Source organism: Epinephelus fuscoguttatus, linkage group LG4, assembly GCF_011397635.1.
Source record: "Epinephelus fuscoguttatus linkage group LG4, E.fuscoguttatus.final_Chr_v1".
Classification (NCBI taxonomy): Eukaryota; Metazoa; Chordata; class Actinopteri; order Perciformes; family Serranidae; genus Epinephelus; species Epinephelus fuscoguttatus.
Genome location: NC_064755.1, coordinates 30,843,673 through 30,867,717, shown reverse-complemented (window position 1 = coordinate 30,867,717; position 24,045 = coordinate 30,843,673). Strand labels below are relative to the sequence as shown.

Below are 24,045 nucleotides of genomic sequence, written 5' to 3'. Positions count from 1 at the left end.
TTGAGCTAATTCTGGGTGTGACTGTGTATTTAAAGGAACAGTGTGAAGGATTTAGTGTCATCTAGCAGTGAGGATTGCAGCCAGCTAAAACTTCATAGCAGTAGCCAAATAATCCGCAGAGGTCTCTTCCTCTCAAAAACAAACAGACCAGGTGATTAAAACCAGTAAAAACACTGAATAAAAGTTTTATTGGGGTGCCTGGTGGCTTTGTGGGTAAAGCAGGCATACCATATACGAAGGCCATGTCCTTGCCGCAGCGGCCACGTGCTCAAGTCCAGCCTGTGGCCCTTTGCTGCACGTCACCCCCTTTCTCTCCCCCACCTTCATGCTCAAAACTATCCTATCCAATAAAGGCATAAAGCCAAAAAAATCTTAAATAAAGCAGTTTTATTTTGCAAATCAGTTTCTCTGACACTGTTAAAGCTCGTCGCAGACTATCCGCTTGCCCAGCACCTGCTGAGTGCTCACCTTTTTTCTCTGCTAACCTAAAATGCAGGTGTTCAGGAACTTTTAAAGGGAGCCAAATTGTCCGCAGAGGTCTCTTCCTCTCCAAAACGAGGACTCACTCCTTATGTAGATATAAACAGCTCCTTCTAAGGTAACGAAAACATGACACTTCTTATTTTCAGGTGATTATACACCAAAAAAACATGCTTATTGTATTATATTCCATTTTTGCTAACATATCCTCCTAAATCCTACACACTGGACGTTTAGGGCAACCTCAGAAAAGTCCACATTTGATATCGGAGCCTACAGTTATCTAGCATATGAATAGCAGTAGTAAAAGTGACCCTATTTCTGCACACATGGCCTCCACAACGGAGAGTACCTGCTCTTCCTGGAGTCTACAAAACCACATTATGGCTCAGTAAACTATTAAACTGCAGCTACAAACCTGCAATATGGAACTTGTTCATCTACTGTCTAACCGCAGGCAGTATTGGGCCACAGAGGAAGCTTAGAGAGGAGCACTCCTGTCACTCAAGCCGCTGTAACCATAGCAGCAGTGTTAATCAGCTAGTGTTGAATCTTATTGCCTGTGAGATCTGTGGCTGTGCGTCACCGGTCTGGCCTGGTCTCCTTCGGCCACGGGCTCTGGCTGAGGTGTCTGCTGTATTTCCCACATACACACACATCAGCACTGACTTGTCTGTCAGTGCCGCTCAGCCCCTGCGGACGCAGGTGACACGTGTGACAAGTGTGAAAGCAGGGTGAGGAGAGAGTGTGTGTGTCAGCGAGGATGGAAAAGAGCAAAGGAAAGATGAAAATTTGATAAGACCTTTTTCGTGTGCCTGGCTTTTGATTAAGTTCAGCCAGTGTTGAAGTGAAGCCTCACCTGCTGCAGTGTGTGTGTGTGTGTGTGTGTGTGTGTGTGTGGGTGGGGAGGGGGGGGGGCATGCCTGCGTGGTTGTCATGCTCAGCTCCGCACCACGCAGCACACCACTACCTCCTGCGTCTCCTGAAAAAGCCTACTTTTTACTGTGCACAATGCAGCCTTTATGTAAGGCCCCCATAATGGAGCCAGCTCCTTCACTCATGTCCTCATTGTCTTGGCCAGGATGAGAAAAGGCTGCTCTTTAGAAAAGCAAGGCTGAGCTCACCCGTGAATCATGCCAACAGTCACGCTTGTTCTCTGTAGTCTCCTGTGTGCGAGGCAGCCAGGGGAGGAGAGACAGGCGTTTTCTAGGACCCCCGCTCTCCTGAAGGCGGTGACGTTAGCTGGTTTACTGAACCCTTCAGGGGTTACAGAGAGGCTGCGACCTTGCTTTTCCTGTTTCTGTGGGTGGCCCAGTCAGAAGGCACCCTGTGGCATTGATGGTGGCGGTTGTGTGATTGGTTCGTCTGGCAAAAGTGGGACATTTACACAGACCTCTGCAGTGATGGTGGCTTGTGGAGCTCCAGTCTGGCATTACAGGGCTGCTGTGGGGGGTGGTGGTTCCTCACAGCAGGACCTCTTACCCTTTAAGTAGCCCTCTGTTCATCATTAGCACAGTTTCTGCTGGCTAGCGGCTGCAGCAGTAAAAGGACAGAATCCATAGGAAGCATATGTTTATTGTCACCACTGCAGCATCCATAAAGCTCCACGCCCCCCCGCCTCCCTCCTGTTTCCCCTGCATCCCTGCCCCGCTGCCTCCTGCAGACTGTACTGCCAGGAAGACAGAGGTGGAAAATGAAATTTAGCATACAGCTGGAGATGTCAGCCTGTCTGCGAGGTGAGAGTCGTGTTGTGGTGGGTATTGATGGCAGTTTTAAGTGATGAAAATGCAGACGTAGTCAGGTGGGGAGCTGCAGGACTGGAGGGGGGGTTGGGGTTGCTATAGGGTGTGAGATGGAGGGAGACGGAAAATCAGCATGCATGCAGTCTCCTGCCGTGCTCTGCATTTTCAACATGGAAAAAGCAGTGGGGTTGCCGTGGCAACAAATCCAGAATCAGCGCAGCGCTCGGACCCCTCCACTCCAACCCCCCCTGTCCTCCTCCTCTTCCTCCTCCTCCTCCCTGGCCACCTCCCAGCAGATCTGGAGCTCAGACCTCAGACCAGCCTACTTAGGGGAGCAGGGATAAGGCTCGGAACAGGGATCATGTCCAAAGCTCCACACTCGATCCCAGAGCAGGAGCGTGGGCCAGCGAATACGGGTGCACAGTGGACGGACCCCCCTCCTCTTCTCCTCCTCCTCCTCTCCCTTCTGATGCCATTAACTTTCCACTGAGCACTCAGAAAGTGATTTGTATCCACAGACTCGGCTGGATATTAGGTCATATCCCGGTTATTTATGAGATGTTAATGCGCCCCCTCATATCCACATCGTATACGTTCATAAATCAGGAGGGGATTCTGGATATTGCCATGGAAACTGAAGAGAGATTTACTGCAAAAAACAACAGTGACTGGCCTGTCAGTTTATCCCAGTTTTGGTGCCAGATAATCCTGATTTGATTGTAAACACATCATAGTGGTTTTTTGTACAGAATAATATCAGGGCTACCACTTATTAGAGTTTACAATTTACTGAGGATTTTTGAACGATTTATTTAATCACCAGTTTATTTGATAATCCATTAATCAGTTCGAATAATTCCAGCTTCTTAAATGAGAATATTTTCTCATTTCTTTACTCTAAGAAAAAATCGTTTAGCTGTGGGGAAAAAAAGGACATTTTAGGAAGTGAAGTCAACAGTGGAAACACTTGTTAGTTGCAGCCCTTCAATTAATAACTGTGTTAATGTGCTCATTATCGATTAATGAAAATATCCATTTCAGTTTCCCAGACCCTAAGGTGACTTTTGTAAAATCTTGTTTTGTCCTACAAACCGTTAAAAAAATCCCCAAAATATGTATTTTACAGGGCGCACGGTGGCTTGGTTGGTGGAGTTAGGGTTAGGGTCACAAAGGCTTTGTCCTTGCTGCAGCGGCCATGGGTTCAACACTGACCTGTGGCCCTTTGCTTCATGGCCTCCCCCCTCTCTGTCCCCCTTTCACGCTGTATCTGTCTGATCAAGTAAAGGAAAAAAGCCCCCAAATATCTTCAAGAAAATGCACTGTAAAATGATATATAACAGAAATCAGCATGTCCTCATGTGTAATGCTCGAATAAGCAAATATTTGGCACTTTTGCTTTATTAAATGACCGATATAATGAATCAGTTATTAACTTCTTGGAGATTAACTTTGTGTTGACTCATTGATGACTTGCACATAACTGCGTCGAGCATGTCGCTCGCTGTGGGCAGAAAAAGTCAGAAAACAGTCATTGCAAACTCCTAACTTTGAACTCTGATGTCTCCTTCAGGGCAGCCTTCAACAGCGGTGAATAGTTTTCCGTCTGTAATGAGCGTACTCTCTCCGTATAGCGCGCATGTTGCAGGCTGCGTGTAAAGCTGCAGAAGGCGAGTGGGTAACGCAGCGAGCTGTTCAGGAGACGACAGGCTGCTTGCCCATGCTGGAGCTGATGTGTCACCAAGCGGACTGATGTGAAGCTGTTATGACAGTCGAGTTGACGTCCTGCCTCATCTCAGTCCCGAGGATAAATTAGATTGATTGTTGACTGAGAGCACAGAAGGGCAGTATGTATAATAAATGTAGGCAAGGCATGATTATGATGTGAAAATATATATTCTGACTGGTCTGGATTGAAAAACAAGGCTGCAGTGGAGAGGAGTGCTCCTTCTCGTGTACTTATGACTCCGTAGGTTTGACCTATTTGCCAAAATGGAACATTGATGTTGTGACAAAGAGTGCTGGCCAGAGTCAAACCACTAACATCACGTCTGCATGATGATCGTAAACCATTCATCCAACAGGAGAGCCCTGATGCATTTTACTGTCCTGTTACAGTTCGTGGGTATTCAGACTTTCATTTACCTCACTGCTATCTGGAGCTGTGAGTATATGAAGTTCCCCCGTCGAAGTGCTCATGATCTAGGCTACAGTTTAATATTTCGTCTTTGCACTGTCCCAGTTTGCTTTGGCCTTCAGCCCAGTTCAGACAGACGGTTGCTGCTGTCCGCTGTGCGGCAGGGAATGGGGGCAGGCTCACTGCCTCTTAAAACTCTGTGCACAAACTTTATAAACCAGCCGCTGGATTGCTAAACTCTCACTATCTGGGGTGAGAAACAGGCCATGCAGCTGCTGAATCATCTGTATTTTCACTAGCCAGTTATAAATCAAGGTGCCATGTTGGGAAACCAGTTTCATTCACTGATTGGCTGCTGCTGTTGTCATGTTTTTTTGGACTTTAAATCTTTCACCGCTCTAATGTTTTTTCAAGTCAAATCTGATTTGGGGCTGATGCTTCTCCCAGTCTCCACTGCAGTAATCACCAACAGTCTGTTAATCATTTAAGTCTTTTATTGAGCACAGATGCCAAACATTCTTTGTTTGCAGATCCTCAGATGTAAAGATTTGCAGCTTTTCTCTGTTTCACATTGTTGTAAATTGAATCTCTTTGGGCTGTGAGATGCTAGTTGGAGAAAACAAGCAATTTGGTGACATGACCCCGGGCTCTGGGAACTTAAAGTTATTGTCCCCAGTTTAACAGAAGAAATAACCAACAGATGAATTCATATTGAAAAAGAGTTGTTAGATTTAGCCCTTGTTTGTAAAATGTTGTCATGCTCCTGATCCTGTTGTTCTCTGTGTACAATGAAACTGACAAACTTAAGGTCAAATCAGGACATCCTAAAAGATTGCATCTCATATTCTCAAGTCTGTCTCAAAACAATCGTCACATGCCTATTTTATTTATTCATTTATTTATTTGATCTTTGTTTATCCAGGAAGTCCCTTTGAGATCGAAAATCTCTCTTACATGAGAGACCTGGCCGAGGTAGCAGCCAATCAAAACACATTTACAATGAAATAAATACAACTTATAAGACAAAAAATCCACAATAAAACAACAACTACTCAAACACAGCGGCCTCTCAAGAAAACCAAGCACATGTCTCTGTCACCACATTCTTTATGATGTCCTTAAATTCATCAGTGGATGGGAGGATGAATGGATGATAGTGACTACAGAGTCCTGCGTGTGTCTGATTTGCAAGACCTGCTCCTGAACTGTAACCACGTTTATGATCAATTCGTTCCACAACCTGACCCGTCCCACTGACACAAGATCAGTGTCCGACCCAAAACTGCAAATCCTGCAATTATAACAACATGCTGCTGGAATAGTTTATTCAGGCAGCATGTTCATGATGTAGGGACAGTTCATACATGTGAAACTAAGATGAATATATTATTATTCTCATTTTATTTCAATATATTTATCACCCAGCACTTGTGATATCATCTACATGTTCCTGTTTTCACTCAAAACCAAACCCAGAAATGAAATTAGGAGGAAAGAACACCCACAAATCTCCTATTTTATGGGTCACCCACCAGGTACTTGAGAGTACCTTACCCAATGCAAGACTCTGATTTACTATTAAACAGTTTTTGGTTGCTTTCATGTATTTTTCTATCAATACTGGCAAAGAAGAGAACCCTAACTCCTGCAGTACCAATGGAAATGGTTGGAAACAGCTGTCGTTTTATGCAAAAATGCATTCGTAAATTTTTCCAAAGATAAAATGAGGCTTCCACGGACTCAATTACACAAATTCAAAGGGTGCTTGACAAGAACTTGCCTTTTTAGTTAAAGCTTTTGCTATGGTTAAACAGGAAAAAGCTGTCCGGGGAAGCACAAAGAGGGAATTTTGTTCTAAAAAAGACAGTAACTTTGGAGATCCCCTCTTAATTTGTCACACATTTCCCTTTGTTGAACTTTGAATGCTTTTTTTCACACTGTGGATTTTATCTCCCAATCACTCGCTGTGAAATTACACAAATCTCTTTGCAGCCAGTGTGGACAGGACAAAAAATGTAAGCCACTTAAAGTGTTTAGATGTACGTATAGCAATGTGAGTATTGTTTTAACAAAGAGTCTATCCTAACTGATTCAAGGGCAGCCTTAGTTTGAGCCGTAACCTACTCTGTGACCATGTTCTCATTATTTGTCTCTGGCTGTGTGAGTCAGCTGTTGCCTCTCTGAACAGAATTCAGGTTATGAGTGATATCTGGAAAACAAAAGGCTGTCGGTAGGTAATGGTTGACAGGCAGCGAGCCCCGAGGGGCTGCACTGCTCATGTGTTTTCATGTCTGACTTTACTCATCATCGTCACAGACAGACACTTGTCCAGATCTGCAGTAGTAGTGGAGTCATGATCTCCACATTGATGTCACAGGGAGAGGCTGCTTGTAATCTGCTCCTGTCAAACATTCCCAAATACCCTGATGTCTTGATTTGAACTCTTTTCCATCTCCTCACTCACACTCTCTCACACACACTCTATCAGACACACACAGACTGTCTCCAGCTCTCACAATCAGTTACTCTCATGTACACAGTAAATGCGGCTGGAATGTGTGATGTAGACTCGATGCGGCCCGGGCTAGTCCTGCTCCATTCAGGAGCAAATCCCCCCGGTTTAGGATTTGCTTTTACAGTCCGCTGTGCCAGGGACCGTACTCTAAACTCACCCGTAAGAATCTCTCACCAACTTGTCATGTTTTCCCAGAGGGAGGAATGTAAAGTAATATGCCCGAATGAGCTGAGTCATAATTAACGTCAGAGTGCTGATTTGTCCGTGTCATTGTTCGCCCAGTCGGATACCTGGTGATCTAACAGTGTCTTTGATTTCACTTTGACTCTTGGTGTGGGATTGTGAAACATGGCTGCGGGCGGATGAGGCATACTCTTTTGAATTAAAGGCATTGTACATTACAGATTTTATCAGCTAAATGTCACGCTCTGCATCAACACTGCAGCTTTCAGATAGTGGAAGTGTTCCTCTGAAACTAAAACAAGCCATATCTCTCCTTATCATTGTCTTACATGGGTTAAAACCACTTCTCACCTATCTGTTTTATTTGTCATCCTCAGGCCTCCCCTTCCCGAGAGCTCTATGGAGAAGATGAAGCGGTTCAAGCGACGTCTGTCTCAGACGTTACGAGGCAGCCACACCATTGACGAGTCGCTGTCTGAGCTGGCAGAGCAGATGACCATAGAGGAGAACGGCCTGAAGGACAGCGGTGAGTTTCAGAAGCAGTTTACAGAAGTTGATGGTTTAAACCTCCTGGTGGTTGGTCGCACACATAACCAAAATGGCACACACGTTCCTTCCATGGTCTGGACCTGTCCTTGGCGGCACAGTGCTGTAGTGGTTAGCACGGTCACCTCACAGCAAGAGGGTTTCTGTGCGTTTTTTCTCCAGGTACTCCAGCTTCCTCCCACAGTCCAAAGACATGCAGGTTAACTGGTGACTTTAAATTGTCCGTAGGTGTGAATGTGAGTGTAGTCTGGTGACCTGTCCAGGGTGTACCCCACCTCTCACCCAATGTCAGCTGACATAGGCTCCAGCCCCCCCCCGCGACCCTCAAGAGGATAAGTGGTTACAGAAAATGAATGAATGTTACTACTTCTGCTGCTGGCATAATGGCGAGACAACTCTGTGCCCTTTTGCTGTGATCATACCTTTTATACAGAACGGTGAGGTGGAATATTAGCACGACATTCCCGTCTTGAAGAGGCAGTGTAAAACAGACTATGGTATCCAGAAGTATTTTTCACTTCCTGTTTGAATGTTTTATAATGTATAGTATGGCCAACCTGAGTGCTTTGAAGTCTCAAAGTGTCAGTCACTGCCACGTTAATCAGCATCCAAATCAAGTTGAAATGCTCCAATATCTTTTCTATAATGGTGGAATGAATTGAAAGGAGATGGCATTCAAATGTCTTTGTAATATAAATTTTCTTGTTTTATTGAAACATGACATAACAATTATCTATATGAGATTTGGCTCCTGTTACATAGAGTTGGAAAACAATGATATTAAAGAATAAAAGTGCTCAGACAGGCTGCATTAGTTATGGATTTTAAAACTTGTACTGTAGCTGAATGACTTTTTATCCCCGTCACTAAGTGAAAAAGGGACGCAGCAGTTGAACCATTTACCACTAGTACTAACCAGGATCTCCGTCATGACTCGGGTTTATCCACCAGACTGACGTGTTAACTTCACAGCAAGTTTACGTAATGAAGTGCGTGTCTGAAATGGGATTTAGCTGCTTAATTTTAATGGACTATATTTATACGGCACTTTTATCCAAAGCCAAATCCAAATTTTATCTAACACTTATCAGAGTCTGAAAGAGCGCTGAGTTCAACTGCTGAATATGTCATCAGGTTTCTACAGAGTGTAATCTTTGGATATTGGATATTTCTTACTGACATGGACCCTCTGAGTTGTGGTTTACTTTTGTTGTGAAGCTTTTACGTACGTCCAAGCCTTGAAAATCCACTATGTGTCCGTCCCTTAACAATGGCTGTTCAGAAAGTTGAAGTGACTTAAATAACTTCTCAGTCTATATTGTCTGACATAACTCTTTATCTATGTTCCCGTAGACACACTTTGTTCAACAGGCGCAGATACTTAAGTTGGTTACATCACACTCGTTTGGATGCTGCTGAAGGTTGCAGCCTTCAAGGCGTCAAAATAAAAGCAGAGTGGCGCAGCAGCTTATCTCTGCTGATATTCACAAAATCTGCAGGGAGCGAGGACGGGGGGGGGGGGCGGGGGGGGGCATGACTCGGTGTGCTACCACATCGTTGCCATGGCGCTCAGGATCTGGAAACATTCTAGAGTTTCCATGACATTGCCACGGCAACTTGGATGACTTGGTGAAACCAGCCAGGCATCTTGATGCACTTTTCCTTCTTTTTTTTAATATATCTTTCAGCTCCTCTTCCTCTCTTTTGACCACCCAGTGGCCCCCCCCACCACCACCTCCCACCTCCCAGGCTTCTTTCAAGCCTGTCCTCAGCTTTCCCTCTCTTGTCTTTTGTCCAAATGAGAAGTTGTTCCCCTTCTTCAATCAATCAGATCGTCCAAGTCCGCCCTCCCCTCGCCCACCTCCCTCTGAGAACTAACTGTGCTTTGTAAAGAGCTTTTTGTATAGTGATTAACACCAGGTTTGGCCAGAGTGTTCTGTGCTTGGTGAGTGGGGACACGGAATCATGTTGTGTTTGTGTGTATATATGTGTGCGCCAATGATTATTTTGTGTGTGTGTGTGTGTGTGTGTGTTAGAGAGTGTGTGAGAGGGGATTTTAGCAGCCTGTGTAACAGTAAGTAGGGTAGAGAGGAGACAGAATGGAGTAGCCAGATGAGATGTGATCTGAACTCTGTGATTGGGGAAAGCGTTCTGGTCCTGATCTGATTATGTAACACTTATAACTCAGGCCAGCGGCTGCAGCAGCTGCACAGAGATAAGGGAGAGGTGGCAGAAGGGTCTGGATATTACATGTGGAGGCTGTATGTTTTTTACATGTTCATAGGAAATCTAGGAAATGCCTCATTGGTGTTGATGTGTGCGGAAAAAAACTACAGCAACAACAACACAATAACAAATGAATGATATTAATTATAATACAAATGTTCCAAAGTTTTGAAAGCCATGCTTACAAAACTGTTACATAGTGAAATCTGTTTTTTTAGCTTAACAAGATCTGCACGCCCACAGCACTGACTCAGCTCCGGAAAGCAGCATGAACTCTGAGCTCAATTTTGTCAATAACATTTAAGTCTAAAAAATGAACTGAGAGTTGGTTGACCCTGGAAACAAGAAACCAGAAAAATCAGAAAGCCGTAGAGGGTGGTTAAGATGGTGACGTGGATTGCTTCCCCTCGAATCTTGTTAAGTATTTAGGCACTGCAAATATAAAATGAGGCATGACTCTGCAGCTACATGTCTTATTTCCTGTCCCGGATTTATTCAAGTTTAAGATACATTTGACACAACAGTCGCCCTCTTTTTCCAGCTTTGAAATCGGAGCCAATGGTTGATGACAGCCCAGTCAGGGGTGCATTTATCTAATCGGGTGTGGGAATGCTTGCTGTGATGTCTCCTGTGAAGGAGAGCACATTCAGTCATCTGTTATACAGACCAAAACAAATACCCATTGAGGCCAGCGAGACTACAGTGACTGAAACGGAATATTAGTGTTGGCTGTGTCCTTCTAACTCTCAATGAAAAACATAATGATCTTATTACCTTTATGATGACCCTTTGAACCTCACAATGCTTTAAAGGAAAATTTTTGCAGATGAAGAAGATAAAATGCAAAAGTATTTCATAATATTAATGCAATGAATCCAAAAAATGGGGATCCCCATTTTTTTGATTCATTTAAGGACTCTTTTTGGACAACACACCCAGAGGTATGAGCGCAGTGGCCTTTCCCAAAATTGTTATAATATTAATGCAAGAAATCTTTAAAATAACATAAAAAAAATCCAGTATCGCCATCAGTCAGGTCTGCTTGGTCATTTGCATCTTTGCTCACACTGACTAATTAAACCATAGATATTAAAGGGATAGATACCATGGTTACCCTTGTTCTCACTGCTTCACCCTGACATATGAAAAGCCTCTACACACCTACTCCATCTACTCCACCTCTGCTTACATGTTTTGGTTGAGGGTTGATATTAATATTAAGGATGTACTAGGCAGGATTTTCTTAAAAAAATGTATAAACTCATATAGAAGTAACCCCTCTCAATCATCACTTATGAACCACTAGAGGTGTGTAGTGGTGTATTTTTCTGCAGAGACTCAGCCCTCCGCCTGTATTTTCTTATTCTCTGTTTTCAGGGTATGTTTATTGGTGTGCAGCCCTACAGCACTCAGGTGCTCCTTTTGATCATGCACATAAAGTCATAAACACCAGGGGTGGGAATCACCAGAGGCCCCATAATACGGTATTAAAACGATACTTAAGTCGCGCTATAATATTATTGAGATGTTGCAATATGCTGAGTATTGCGATGACATATATTGCGATTTATTACCTTTTTTTTAACTGTATAATATATCCCTAAAGGAAAACTTTATCAATATGTGTTTTATCTAAAAGGATAAAAAGTTTTCAGTCTGTCCATCTTACTTCAGTCATTTCTATTTGAGCAAGTTGTGTCTAGTGGCTTGAAAAAGCCCTTGATTGTATTATTCTAGTAGGCTACCAAAAATTGAATTTGTACTTGTAATATTAAGAAATGATACTTGGTGCCTGTGTATCAAGTCGAAATTACCAGGAAAAAATATCGGTATATTATGCTGTACCAATTTTCCCCCACCCCTCATAAACACCCTTAAATTTTTCTGATTTCAGAGACTCATGCACATGCTTAATAACCATTTTTCTTTTCTGATACTCTCAAACTGTGTCCTTAGTGTCCTCCTGCAGTATCCTGCAGGGTTCATATGGGTGCTGGACATACTTGAAAACACTTTGACGTGGTGTCTTGGTGCTTGGATTTTGAACGAAGTGCTTGAAACTTCTTGCATTGCATCACTTTCATAATAACTTTCTGACTAAATATTTCCCATCTTAGATAAAGAAATAAAATAAGTTGGGTTGTACTAAATTGCACCAGTGAACCTAATAAAGTGGCTACTGAGTGTGCTGTGTATACATATGCAGTTTGTCTTAGCACTAAGGTGCTGGAAAAGCTTAAAAATGCATCTTGAAAAGTGCTTGAATGTGACTTAAGGTAAAGAGTAGGAGCCCTGAGTATCCGTCTGTCTGTCTGAGCCCTGTCTGACTCCTAAACAGTTTCTCTGGGGCTCCATTTACTCCTCGCTTTCACAGTTGGTGTTTTAGTTGGTGCTGGTCTGTACATAATAAATCTTTCACCTCTGTCAGCTCCATTCTTGCTCTTGGACAAATGCTCCTCTGTCAGGCAGTTTCAGACCCGTTTCTCCAACCAAAACACACAGCTGAGACCACAAGACGTTGTGTTTACATACGAGACTGTCTCACTTCTCTGCTTTTGATACTGGTTATTTACAGTATAAGGGTCAGACTGGATAAGAGAAAGGACCACATTGTAATTACCGCAGCTCTGTTTATGATTGGGTAACTCTTGTTTCAGTGAGAGGCTGCAGGAATGAGATGTTATGGAAGAAATCAGAGTACATAAAGGTTAGACCGAAACAAATCTGATTGGTTTTAGTCAAGTTTTTCGAATAAGCAGAACAAGTTCTTTTTAGAGGCTCCATTTATATTTTTTTTTAAGATTTCAGGTGTGCTAAAAGTATGACAGTAGCACAGATTAACACATTATAATACCCTAAACTGTTAATTTGCAGTACACAGTCTACTGTATAATCTATGGTGTAACAGTGCATCAGTTTCCTTGATGAGTTGTTTACTTTTATTATCTCCATTTCTCCATGTTCTTTTAAAATGTTGGCACAGTTCTTTGTTTTCAGACATGCTGTTTTCGCTACTGCTTCTCACTCTGACCCCTTCTTCTCAGTTTTAAACCTGTGAAAAACAAAATTTGATTTGTTCAAACGCACTTTATGTGGAAAAGTATATGTTCAGTATGTTGTCCAACTTATCTTTACTATGTCACTGCAGTTAACTAATAACATGCCAATCTAAGCATCAGTAGATTACCAGTTAAAACCTCTTATGTAACGGTCATTATTTTATGCAATCTGGTGTTATGTTATGGAACCAGTAATGTATTGGTAGTACACAGATTGTGTAAATAATGGACGTAGATGCCGTGACGCATCCCATTTTTTATGGACTGTCATTTTGAGGCCTTGAGTTCGGCATAGCTGCCGTCGCCATCTTGGTTTTGTTGAGCCAGAAGTGACCATATGTGGATGAGAGGATGGTGCTGTGGAGAAACGAGGGGAGGATCTGATGCAAGGACACTATAGGCAGACAGCCTGTCACTTAAAGCAGCTCGCCTTTAATTATTCATAACTTTAAGCACTAATAAAATGTAAATGGGTGAGTTAGAAAAAAATTCACCCCGGTACAGTTGTCATGAACGGGGAAGTTAGCTACAGAGACCAAAACTCTTTTTGTACCAGGCTGTAAACATGTTTACTTCTGCTGTAAAGTTGGGCAAGACCGAATCACAGCCTTGACGATATACAGTATAACATCACTCCCTCTCGTGTGATATTGCTTAATTATATCACTACTTTTTGTGCAGTGTGAACAAGGGAATTAATAACTGCCTGTATCAGTAAAACATAAAATGAAAGTGCTTGCAGTATTCTTTCAGTAAACAAATTAAGAAAATAAATTGTAAACAACTACAAATCCATGCAGTGTTTTTGAGGATCGTCACAGCATAACAAAATATAATATTGCAATACTCAATATTTTCTTAAACCCCTTGGTAAACACTCTCACCAGTGGAAGCTAAGCCCAGATTTACCCTTATTTTGGAACAAGCTTTGTCCGCTTGGCCTCGCTTTATTTGCATTTTTTTTCATCTCTGTGTCTGCGAATTTTCTTAAGTCCCGACTTCACCTGCACACTGTGTCCAGGAACGTCCCTAACATGGCACAATAAGAGGAAACTAAAAAATACTGGCCGAGGACAGAGTTTCTGGTGACAATTACTCCACCACACACCTCTAGTGTTTCAAAGGTGGTGATTAAAAGGGAATTCTTTTGATTCTAAAAAAGAAAAAGCTGATGAGTGTACCTTAAATGAACTTTCAGCCGACTAGATGTTGAATTTGTTCACTGAGATTTTGATGTTTGAAAGTGGTTAGAAAAAGGGACATGTATTACACTCTTGTTTAAAAAACTGTTTAAAATATGTTTATAGGATTCAGTTTCTGTTACTGTTGAATTGATTCAGTCACAGGCACCTTCACACACTTCCTCTGTCACATTTTGTCAGATTTTTGTCATCATTTGTCAAACTAAATGTGTTTGTCTTCTTCTGCAGAGCCCATAGTGAGGAATGGTCGTCCTCCATCAGCCCACAGTGTCCACTCCTTCCTCCACCAGTACACAGGCTCCTTTAAAAAGCCTCCGCTGCGACGGCCTCAGAGCGTCATTGGAGGAGGCCTGGGCTCTCTCATGGTCATGCCTCGCAACGGCAGCCGCCTCGGTGAGACACACACACACACACACACACACACACAAACAGGCTGTGTGATCACATGTGGTATTTGTCTTTCCTGTCACTCTGAAAGGAGATTTAGTAGAGGAGATGTCTTTTGTATGAATAGGTAGAATCTGTGTGGAAGTCTTATGCAAGATTTTATTTAATGTGGATGTGAAGCTGCTGGATAAAAACTACATGTAAAATCATTGTATTTCCTATTTATACTGAGTCAGTTGAGCCTACACACACACACACACACACACACACACACACACACACAGATATATTATGTGCTCAAACAAACCACTGCTCGAGGCCTGTATTAGTGCAGGAACAAACATATCAGCACAATATCTCCAGTCACACAATAAGCCATTTGTTAAAAAACTGAGACTAAAAGTAATGACTTTGGACACGAGTAAAACAGCAGCCTGAATTCACAACCCAGATACAAAATTTAAATTCACAACACTCCCTAATATAAGCACAAAGCCTGCAGGGAACATGCCGTCATGTGTGAAACCTGGGTTTGTTTAGGCGTGAGAAAATTACAGTGTAATATATGGATTTCTCCTGTACAGTAAAGCCCTGTGGCGTTGAAATAAATTAAATCTATCAGTCAAACTTATTAAACCTAATAACACTTCTCGTCTTCTGCTCGACACAGCCAGGAGCGTGATAAGAACAGAGGGACTTGTAAAAGTGTCCAACTGTTTTTCTTTCCTGTTGAAGTCATCAGACGGCGCAGGGCGCTGCCTTGTTTCCACAGACCTGCACCATCTGTCAGACTCAACCTCTCATCCTATTTTTCTTTCTGTCCCTGCTCCAGATATCGTCCATGAGAACCTGAAGATGGGGTCAGACGGGGAGAGCGACCAGGCGTCGGGGACTTCCTCCGACGAGGTGCAGTCGCCTACGGGTGTGTGCCTGAGGAACAGAGGGAACAGACGCATCTCTGCAGAGGTGGGGATTGTTTCTGAAATTTTTCAGAATTTGATTTTCCTTGCACTGCCTTTTTAAATGGTAGATATGTTGCTGGGGATATGAATCACTGGCTGCTATTAACAGCTTTTGATGTTTAAATGTGTTACTGCCATAAATCGTGACATTTAACCTGGCTCGGCGGTTCAGCCTCCTCTTTATAGCTAATGATATGTTTTGAATAACTCTCTGATAGGGAAATGAACCTGAGCGTTTGATCATGGACTTGTTTCCCTGCAAGAATTGGTATTTAATGATGTGTGCATTACAGCACCATGCTGTAACTAAGCGTAGGCGTGTTCTCGTTGTGTGTCATGAACACACTGAAGTCCTCAGCTGCCCACAAAATCTCAGCAGGGGACACACACACACACACATACATATGCACACAATGACTTCACACAGTGTACTGCTGAACATACTTTTGAAATCTGTTTCTAAAAGGTTTCACAGCCGTTAACACCACCACCCACCCTTACTTTCTCTCTTTACACACACACTGAGTCAGTAAAGAACAGACAAATTGTGACATTCCTCTGGCGGTTACATAATGTCATCACATTATGGAAAGACTTCTCGTCGTGATTGTTATTTTCTTTGGTGTTGTCTAAGAGGGATTTCGTTTTACCGCAAGCATCCTTTGAATCCAGGGCGTGTGATGATTTTGTGTTTATTAAATACAGCACAGTGTTGTTATTATCACAAATTAATAAAGTTTAAGTGAACGAGAACAAAAACAAGCCGCTGTAGAGATGAAGTCAACATGGAGTTTTATTCAGCGGAGCATATGGAGGGACAGACGTGTTCACAAATGTAGAACCAGATCAAGAGTGAGAGCTTAAATCCAGCTGGCTCGTAGGGACACATGAAAGGCAGCAGAAGAGAGAGGAGAAATCAAACTGCTTCATCTTAAGGTAACAGATAAAGTGCGCTCAGTGGGGTTTTCTTGAATTCCACAGGTTTCTCACATTGACTTACATCAGATTGTTTTGTAGGTTCCAGTAGTAATCAAAGAGAATCAGATGGACAAAAGGGCATCAGAGTTTATGCTACTTTCATTTGTGTAGTGTTCAACACAAATATATTTTGACATGTTTAGATTGTTTTTGAGGTCTTTAAACCATCCAACACATCACTCATTGTCCAGAACCGGCCCGCTAAAGAGTCCAATTCAGCCCACTGGATGACTTTGCACATCTAATATTGATCGACAGGCTAAGAGATGCCACGTTTTAGGAGAAGCTTCATGTAAAGTACTGCTTCAGAGGCCAGAATACACTTCTCTGAGAAAACAGTGAATACTTATTGCAGTCATATTTAAAGATATTAAATATTGTGCATAATATCATCAGACAGCAGCTTCAGTACAAAAGAGTCTGTATCAGACTTTCATTTTAAACTAATACTGGTGGAATGCTATTCCTAAGGCACTGCCAAAATGTTTGTAAATGGTTTGTACAGCAGGGGATAACTTAAAAGACATATTTCACTGCTGGAAAGATGTCCTTTTAATAAAACTAGAATGTCGATGCAGTATAAAGATGCAGATATTTTTGAAAGAGGTGCTACAGAACCAGGGAGAACAGAGGAAAAGGATGCTTTTTCTAAAAAGGAGAAAACCTACAACTACCAGAATGCACTGCACCACATCAGACCAATAAACTCTCCCACTGTTGGGTGAAGTCAGGCCAGCTGTCGGGTGGGGTCAAAGGGTACAGATGACCCCGGCCCAAGGCTCAGGGGAGCCCATGCAAAGGTTTATGCACCACTGGCAGTGCTGGAGTGGGCGTGAATGAGGGGCCCAATTTGGAAAATGTTGTTCCCCTGTCCATAATTTCTAATGGCTGGCTGAGGTGAAGTAATGCGAACATGTCACTTTGAAACAAAGGTGGTTGCCTGGCAACAAACGCTCTCATATTACAGTTAAACAGTAAGCTAAAACATGTCTGAAAACATTTGAGGCGAGAAATAGGCAACTCAGTAAACAAGTCTTGGTTTATATTTGATCAGTGCTGCCTAGTTTTACCTTTTGATCTCAGTTTTTCGGCCTCTGTTTTCACTGTGCAGAAAACAGCATCACACCCACTTCCTGCTCACAAACTCTCACTATTACAGCTGAACACAGCACTAAAATATGTTTCTGTAAACACTGTAGGCGAGAAATAGGCATTACAGTAACAAAATCTTGATCTTCATTTGATTAGCACTGCCTAATTTTACCATTTGATCAGATTTCAGTCTGAGTTTAAGAAAGAGAAAGAGGCAGGTCTGTCTCTTGATCTGCTTCTATACTCTTTGTGTTCATAAGTGGCAGCATGGGTGGTAGGCAATATGAAAATGCTTCAAGTACAGCTTGTAGTTCGAGCAACAGCCCGAGAGCCTGTGAAAGTTTCGCCAGGGGGCAAGGGGGGTTATCTAGGCACTGGTTAGATGGAGGAAAGTTTCCCTCAGGTCATTTACACAGACTACCCACATTGTTTCGATACACAGCTGGTTGAAAATTGAAGAAGTGTCCATTTCAACCTGCTTCCTCAATAGTTTTGTGTGTTGATGCCAGCATTACTACACAGCAGTGCACATGTATGGGGTAATGCACATGTAATGACTGTAACCAGTGGACTGAATGTGGGGAAAACCTGTTTTTCATGAGACATCTCAGGCCGTTCATGATCTGTTTTGTAATTGGATGATGTTTTCAGAATGTACTTCAACTTATTTACACTAAAAGTGTTATCTATAGGTTATTATGTACTGGTTTTACTGGTCCGGCCCACTTAAAATCAAACTGGGCTGTATGTGGTCCATGAACTAAAATGAGTTTGTCACCCCAAGTTTAAACATTTCCGACACTGTGTGTTTATCTCTCTCTGTCTTTTAAAGGCAAGACTTGGTTCGTTCAATCCATCTTAATGGCTGCTAATGGGATTTGAGGATGTTTAACGACTGTCCGGGTTCATAGTCAAAGTGAATAAGAAAATTACCTCTCACCCTCCACTTTTCTATTTAAATTTTCATTGAGTTTAATATTTTTAAACTTACAGAACCAATGATTGTTTAAAGACAACATCTCTGATTTTGACGGTGTTGTTTCCAGTTTCAGTTGTCCTTTCCATTTTCATTATCGCTGTTTTAAGCCTGTGATGATCTCCATTCTTTCCCTGTCTACATTTTCACATATTCAAGTGAAGATGGAGGTCTCAAACATCCAGGGACTGCTCTCAAAATACTGTTTAAGTGAAGTGATGTCATGTCTATTTGCTCATCCTATAATCCCATCAGCAGCTGTTAAGACGGGTTGAACAGACCTGATTTTTTACTTTGTATGAACACACACACTTTGAAGGGGAATGTTGTTTAAAATCCTTGAGGTATTTAATTTTAATCAAGTTTTCCTGTCAGAACTCAAGATATGATTTGTCTGCTCAAGGTCTTTTTATTGGTATTTGCAGTAATAAAAAATGCAATGAATCACAGATACTTGAAAAACACAGTATAAAACCCCCACCTGCACCCCACCTCCATGTTTCTACACCAACAGAGTCCCATCTACATTTTACTGGTTAGTAATCAAACAGAATCAATTGCATGAAGAATTACAAGTACACAAAAACACTTTAATACATACATACATATAACATATAACAGGGGTGGTAGGGTTGCCAGAGGACCCACGATACGATATTATCACAGCATTGGGATATGTTGGTTATTTCAATACAGCAAATTGCGATATATGCATTGTCTGTTACAACGACATGGTTTGTGTGTCGGCAAAACTGAAATATCAGTGGAGTCCTTTTTTTTTTTAATTTTTTTTTATTTTTTATGAATGACTGAACTTGAATGACTGAATGAACTGTATTTATATAGCACCTTTCATACACAAAACGCACATTCAAGGAGAAAAGAGAAGAATAAATAAATGTATCAATCAATAATTAATCACGTAATAAATACATATATACAAACATTTTATGAACATTAAAACAGAAAGCTGCTCGTTATAGGCTGTGTTAAAAAGATATGTTTTGAGTCGTTGTTTAAAACTGTCCACTGGGCCAGCATGTCTAATATTTAAAGGCAGGGTGCTCCATATTTTGGGGGCGTAGCAGCTAAAAGAAGCATCTCCAAAGGTTCTTGTAGCGACATTAGGATCAGATAAAAGAACAGGTTAAAAATTGTCACCATGTAGCATTAAAATTCCTGAGCACACCCTCTTGTAGGATAACAGATTTTCTGCAAGTCTTTAATGCACAGCTTCAAGGTCGGAGCAGTTTTTCCTTCCATTCAAGCTGTACAAGTCGTCTCGCTCAAAGAAATACAAAAGCGATCATATGTTGTTGCCTGGCGACTGAGATGTATATCTTGTGGTGCTTTCTTCAAATACTGCAGAGGTAGCAGGTTTTATTGGTTCTCCCAAAACATCTGAGAATGTTCAGAAGTCACATTTAATGTAAGAAATCTGACAGAGCAGCAGACACTTGAGTTTCTACTGTACTGAATGTGTATTTTTCTGTGGTTGATGTTGACATCGTGCCAGTGAACCACATGTTGCACAGTCTGCTGCTCGGTGATCATGCAAGGAAACATCTTGTGATTGAAGAACACACACTTCCCTCCCTCTGACAGTGTTTATTGGTCGGTTTGATTGCAGGACCTCTGGGGATTTACGAGCAGATAGCAGTAGCTACACAGACGAACCAAACATGCAAGACTGCACGAAAAGAAAAAAAAAAAAAACCTTAAACACGTAGTTAAGCAGCTTACTCCATGTGGGGCTACCCACACACAGAGACATGACACATCACCTCTCGCTGTGTATCGACACAGCGTGCAAGCAGTGCACCACACACTTCCTGTCCCTGTTTCACAATCAGAAGAGGTTTATTTGGACAGAAGCACATTGTACACAAGCACACACTCATACTCAGATTCTTCCTCACAGCCCAGCAAACACTATGTGTATTGTTTGTGCTGGTATGAGCCGCGGGATTGACCGAGGAGCTCGTTGCTGATGAAGTGACCCAACAGTGAAATCACTGTGTGGCCTTGTGCCTTTGTGCTGATGTGACACCCAGAGGAGGGACAGTAGAAGAAGAGGTGAAGGAATAGTGAGGAAACCCCGCTGTCTGTGGTCAGGTGGAGGATTGTATGTCTCTCACTGGGGAGGAAGCAGTGCTGTTTTGGGATTACATCACAAGGATTACTGTAATACGGTCCAGATGGGCCCCTGTTGTAACAGATTAGGATGGGTTGATTGGACAACTGGAGGGGTGGAGGAGGGTGCAAAGGTCGGGTGATGGATGGCATCGCCTGCTCTGGGGACAAACCAGCAATCCTGATCCAGTACACAGAAACTACGGAACAGGACATTATGTCTTTCAAAAATAAAGATACAGACAGACTTCATGACATTTTTACCACGCAGCTAGGGCCGAGATCAACAGAAATATAAGAGACAGCTATTTTTATAATTCATTAATCATTAAGCTACTCTAAGCTGCATTTCTTTGTCTTACGTGACAATAAACTGAATCATCTTTGGGTTTTGGACAGTTGGTCAGAAAAAATAAGCAATTTGTAGCCGTTAGCTTTGGTTCTGGAAATTTATGATGGAAACATTTCCCTATTTTCTGAAAAAGCGATGAATCAGATCATCAGGAAAATAGTCAGACAATGAATATATTTGTTAGTTGCAGTCACATGTTGGTTATTAAAATAGTTGAGGAATTTTCTGTCTTTTAACTAATTGTTTCAGCTCCACGGCAGTATAAGCTGAGATGTAAATTAGGCTTGTGTGGTATCAAGGTATTATGACATAGTGTGGTATTTAGAAATCCCAAAGGTTTCTTTTCCTTTTCTTTTTTTAAAAGATTGTTTTTGTTCCTACCTTTATTCAACAGGACAGTTTGAGGTATGAAAGAGAGGGTATGACATGCAGCAAAGGGCCGCAGGTTGATGACCTATGGCCGCTGGTTTCTATTAAACTGATACAGAGATGCTGTATTGAGGTGATGCATTGCTGTTGGAACTGAGCTGAGAAAGATGATGGTTGCGAGTGGTGGGGATAACGTTACAGGAAAATGCCTCTGCATTACATTTAGGGTAGGTCCTGATATTAATGATGCTGACTTATGGACCTTTTTCACAGCAGACTTTTTGACTTGTCACAGCAGGAAAACCACAGGTTAAACTGATAACATTAACGAAGGCTCAGTTCTATTATGAATGCCAGCAGGCTGTTCCAGTGAGCCAGCAAGCACAATACCAGCACCTCCCATGAATGTAATGCAGCTCTCATTAATGTCATTGAATATACCTGTGTTTTTCCTACTATTGACATGTCAAAAGGTCTGCTGTGAAAAAGGTTTATTGGAATAATTTACTGGCACACTTAATGGAACTGAGCCATTGCTTTTCTTACTGTGACCTATATATGTCCTATATATATTTAGGTAACTAGTTCTAACAGTCCAAAACACAAAAATATTCACAAAGAAACACATCAAATCAAACGTTAGAGAAGCTGGAACCAGCAAAATTTTGCTAAAGATAGTTTCCAATGACCTTTAGATTACAGATCACAGATGCCCTCCCCTCCCTCACCCTCCTACAGATGCTGTTCACTGACACTGTAGGCATGGAGAGCGAGGAACGTGTTAGTTTGGAAGATTTGGGCTTTGATGGTGCTGTTTTATTGTAAATAAAAAAAAGACAGTATATTTGTGGTGGCAGAAGTTTTGATCGTGGCCATCCACAGATAAATGAATGTTTGGGAAATCCTGCTAATTTACTGAAGCTCTGATAAAAACATCACCTCCTGTAAAACTGAGCACATGTCTGGATCTGTCAGCTGTGGGCAACAACACAGGCAGAAAGCTGAGTCACTGCAGTGGGTTGAATGAAAGGCTGAAGGGTCAGTTCACCCGTTCACAATCAGTCACCCTCAGTTACAGATTGATCAGTGAGCTTGTTTTTGGAATGTGGAAAGTTCAAAGTTGCGTATTGTTTGTTGGTGTTGGGGGTGGGGGGTGTTACTAAGTGTCCAGTGTTACCTCAGAGGGAGTGAAAGATTTAAAGCATCTACAGAGAGAGAGAGAGAGAGAGAGGCCGGATTAACAGTAATCTAACAAATAGAGGAAATGCATGATGGGTAGATTCCAGGCGTTGCATTGTGAGTGTGTGTTTGATTTTATATAACAAGTCATTAGGATCATGCTTTAGTACTTTGTTGCTCTGGGAAAGACTTTACCTCGAACTCTTAAAGGGCTCGGAAGGCTGCCTTTATTATGTACACAAGCCTGCTGCTCTAACCTGTGTACACTCAATGCTGCTGCACGTGTATTTATACACACACATATTCACACACACACTGCCCTCTCTGTTGACCGGTGAGGCCTAAAGCTGGCCGGTTCCTACAGATTCTACTTGTTTACTCTGGGTTTCCGCCATTTTGTTGTCAATCACTGGTGTTTATTCAGAGCTTTGGCTGTTTGCCGAGGGTTCACTCCTGTTATTTCACGGTTTTACACCATGTTGACACTGTTTTTCAATTAGCTTCTCTGTTGTTTTTATCCATTTGTGTGTGTGCAGGACCTGAACAAACGCCTGTCTCTGCCGGCTGATATCCGGATACCTGACGGTTACCTGGAGAAGCTGCAGCTGAGCAGCCCGCCCTTCGACCAGCCACTGAGCCGACGCTCCCGCAGAGCATCACTGGTGAGACAGAGAGACAGTAAAGTGTGGTGGCAAAACAAAGAAGGAAATTGCAGACACTAGTCAAATGGATAATGAGTACAAAATAAACATAATTTAGGTTTCAAGCTCTGATAAACCCACAGTGCACTACCTGCTCATCACCAAACAGTAGAGCCGGAGCCTATCACAGCTGACATTGGGTGAGAGGCGGGGTACACCCTGTACAGGTCACCAGACCATCACAGGACTGACACACAACCATCAATGCTCACATTTACACCTACGGCCAATTTAGGGTCACCAATTAACCTGCATGTCTTTGGGCTGTGGGAGGAAGCTGGAGTACTCAGAGAAAACCCACACTAACACGGGGAGAACATGCAAACTCCACACAGAAGGGCTCCCCCACCCTGGGTTTGAACAGGAACCCTCTTGCTGTGAGGCGACAATGCACCACCATGCTGTCAATTTGCCGCAATTCTGTGCTAAACGTTTTTTATTTGCCTCTTTGAGCGTGTCAAGTGTGTCACAGCCGTTGCTGCTGTTGACTATGTAAAATGGGTCAAGTCAGCGGAGCCAAACTGCAGTACAATAGCTAACTTCCTGTTGTTGTACACTTGACACATTGTCCCTTTCACCTCAGTCCGTAACTTTGCAAGGAGCTGCAATGATTTATCAATTAGTTGTTGACTATTTTTTATTTATTTATTTATTTTTTTTAGATTTTTTTTGGCTAGAATCAAGCCCACGGCCACTGTGGCAAGGACAATGTGTTGGTGCATGGGACGCTTACTCTGACCACTGAGCTACTGGGTACCCCAGTTGTCACTTGTTACATTAATCACCATCTAATCTGATAATTGATTAATCAGTTTGAGTAATTTATAAA

General features: G+C 42.3%; 1 protein-coding gene across 1 annotated transcript in view; it reads left to right on the top strand.

Annotated features, from left to right (window-relative positions):
* LOC125886881 (cyclin-dependent kinase 17-like) overlaps positions 1-24,045 on the top strand; it is a 46,818-nt gene that overhangs the window by 6,746 nt on the left and 16,027 nt on the right. The window contains exons 2-5 of the mRNA XM_049573241.1: positions 7,432-7,580; positions 14,316-14,480; positions 15,307-15,440; positions 23,052-23,177. Coding sequence (XP_049429198.1) covers positions 7,454-7,580; positions 14,316-14,480; positions 15,307-15,440; positions 23,052-23,177 — 552 coding nt within the window. The 5' untranslated portion in view covers positions 7,432-7,453. The remainder of the gene's footprint in view (positions 1-7,431; positions 7,581-14,315; positions 14,481-15,306; positions 15,441-23,051; positions 23,178-24,045) is intronic.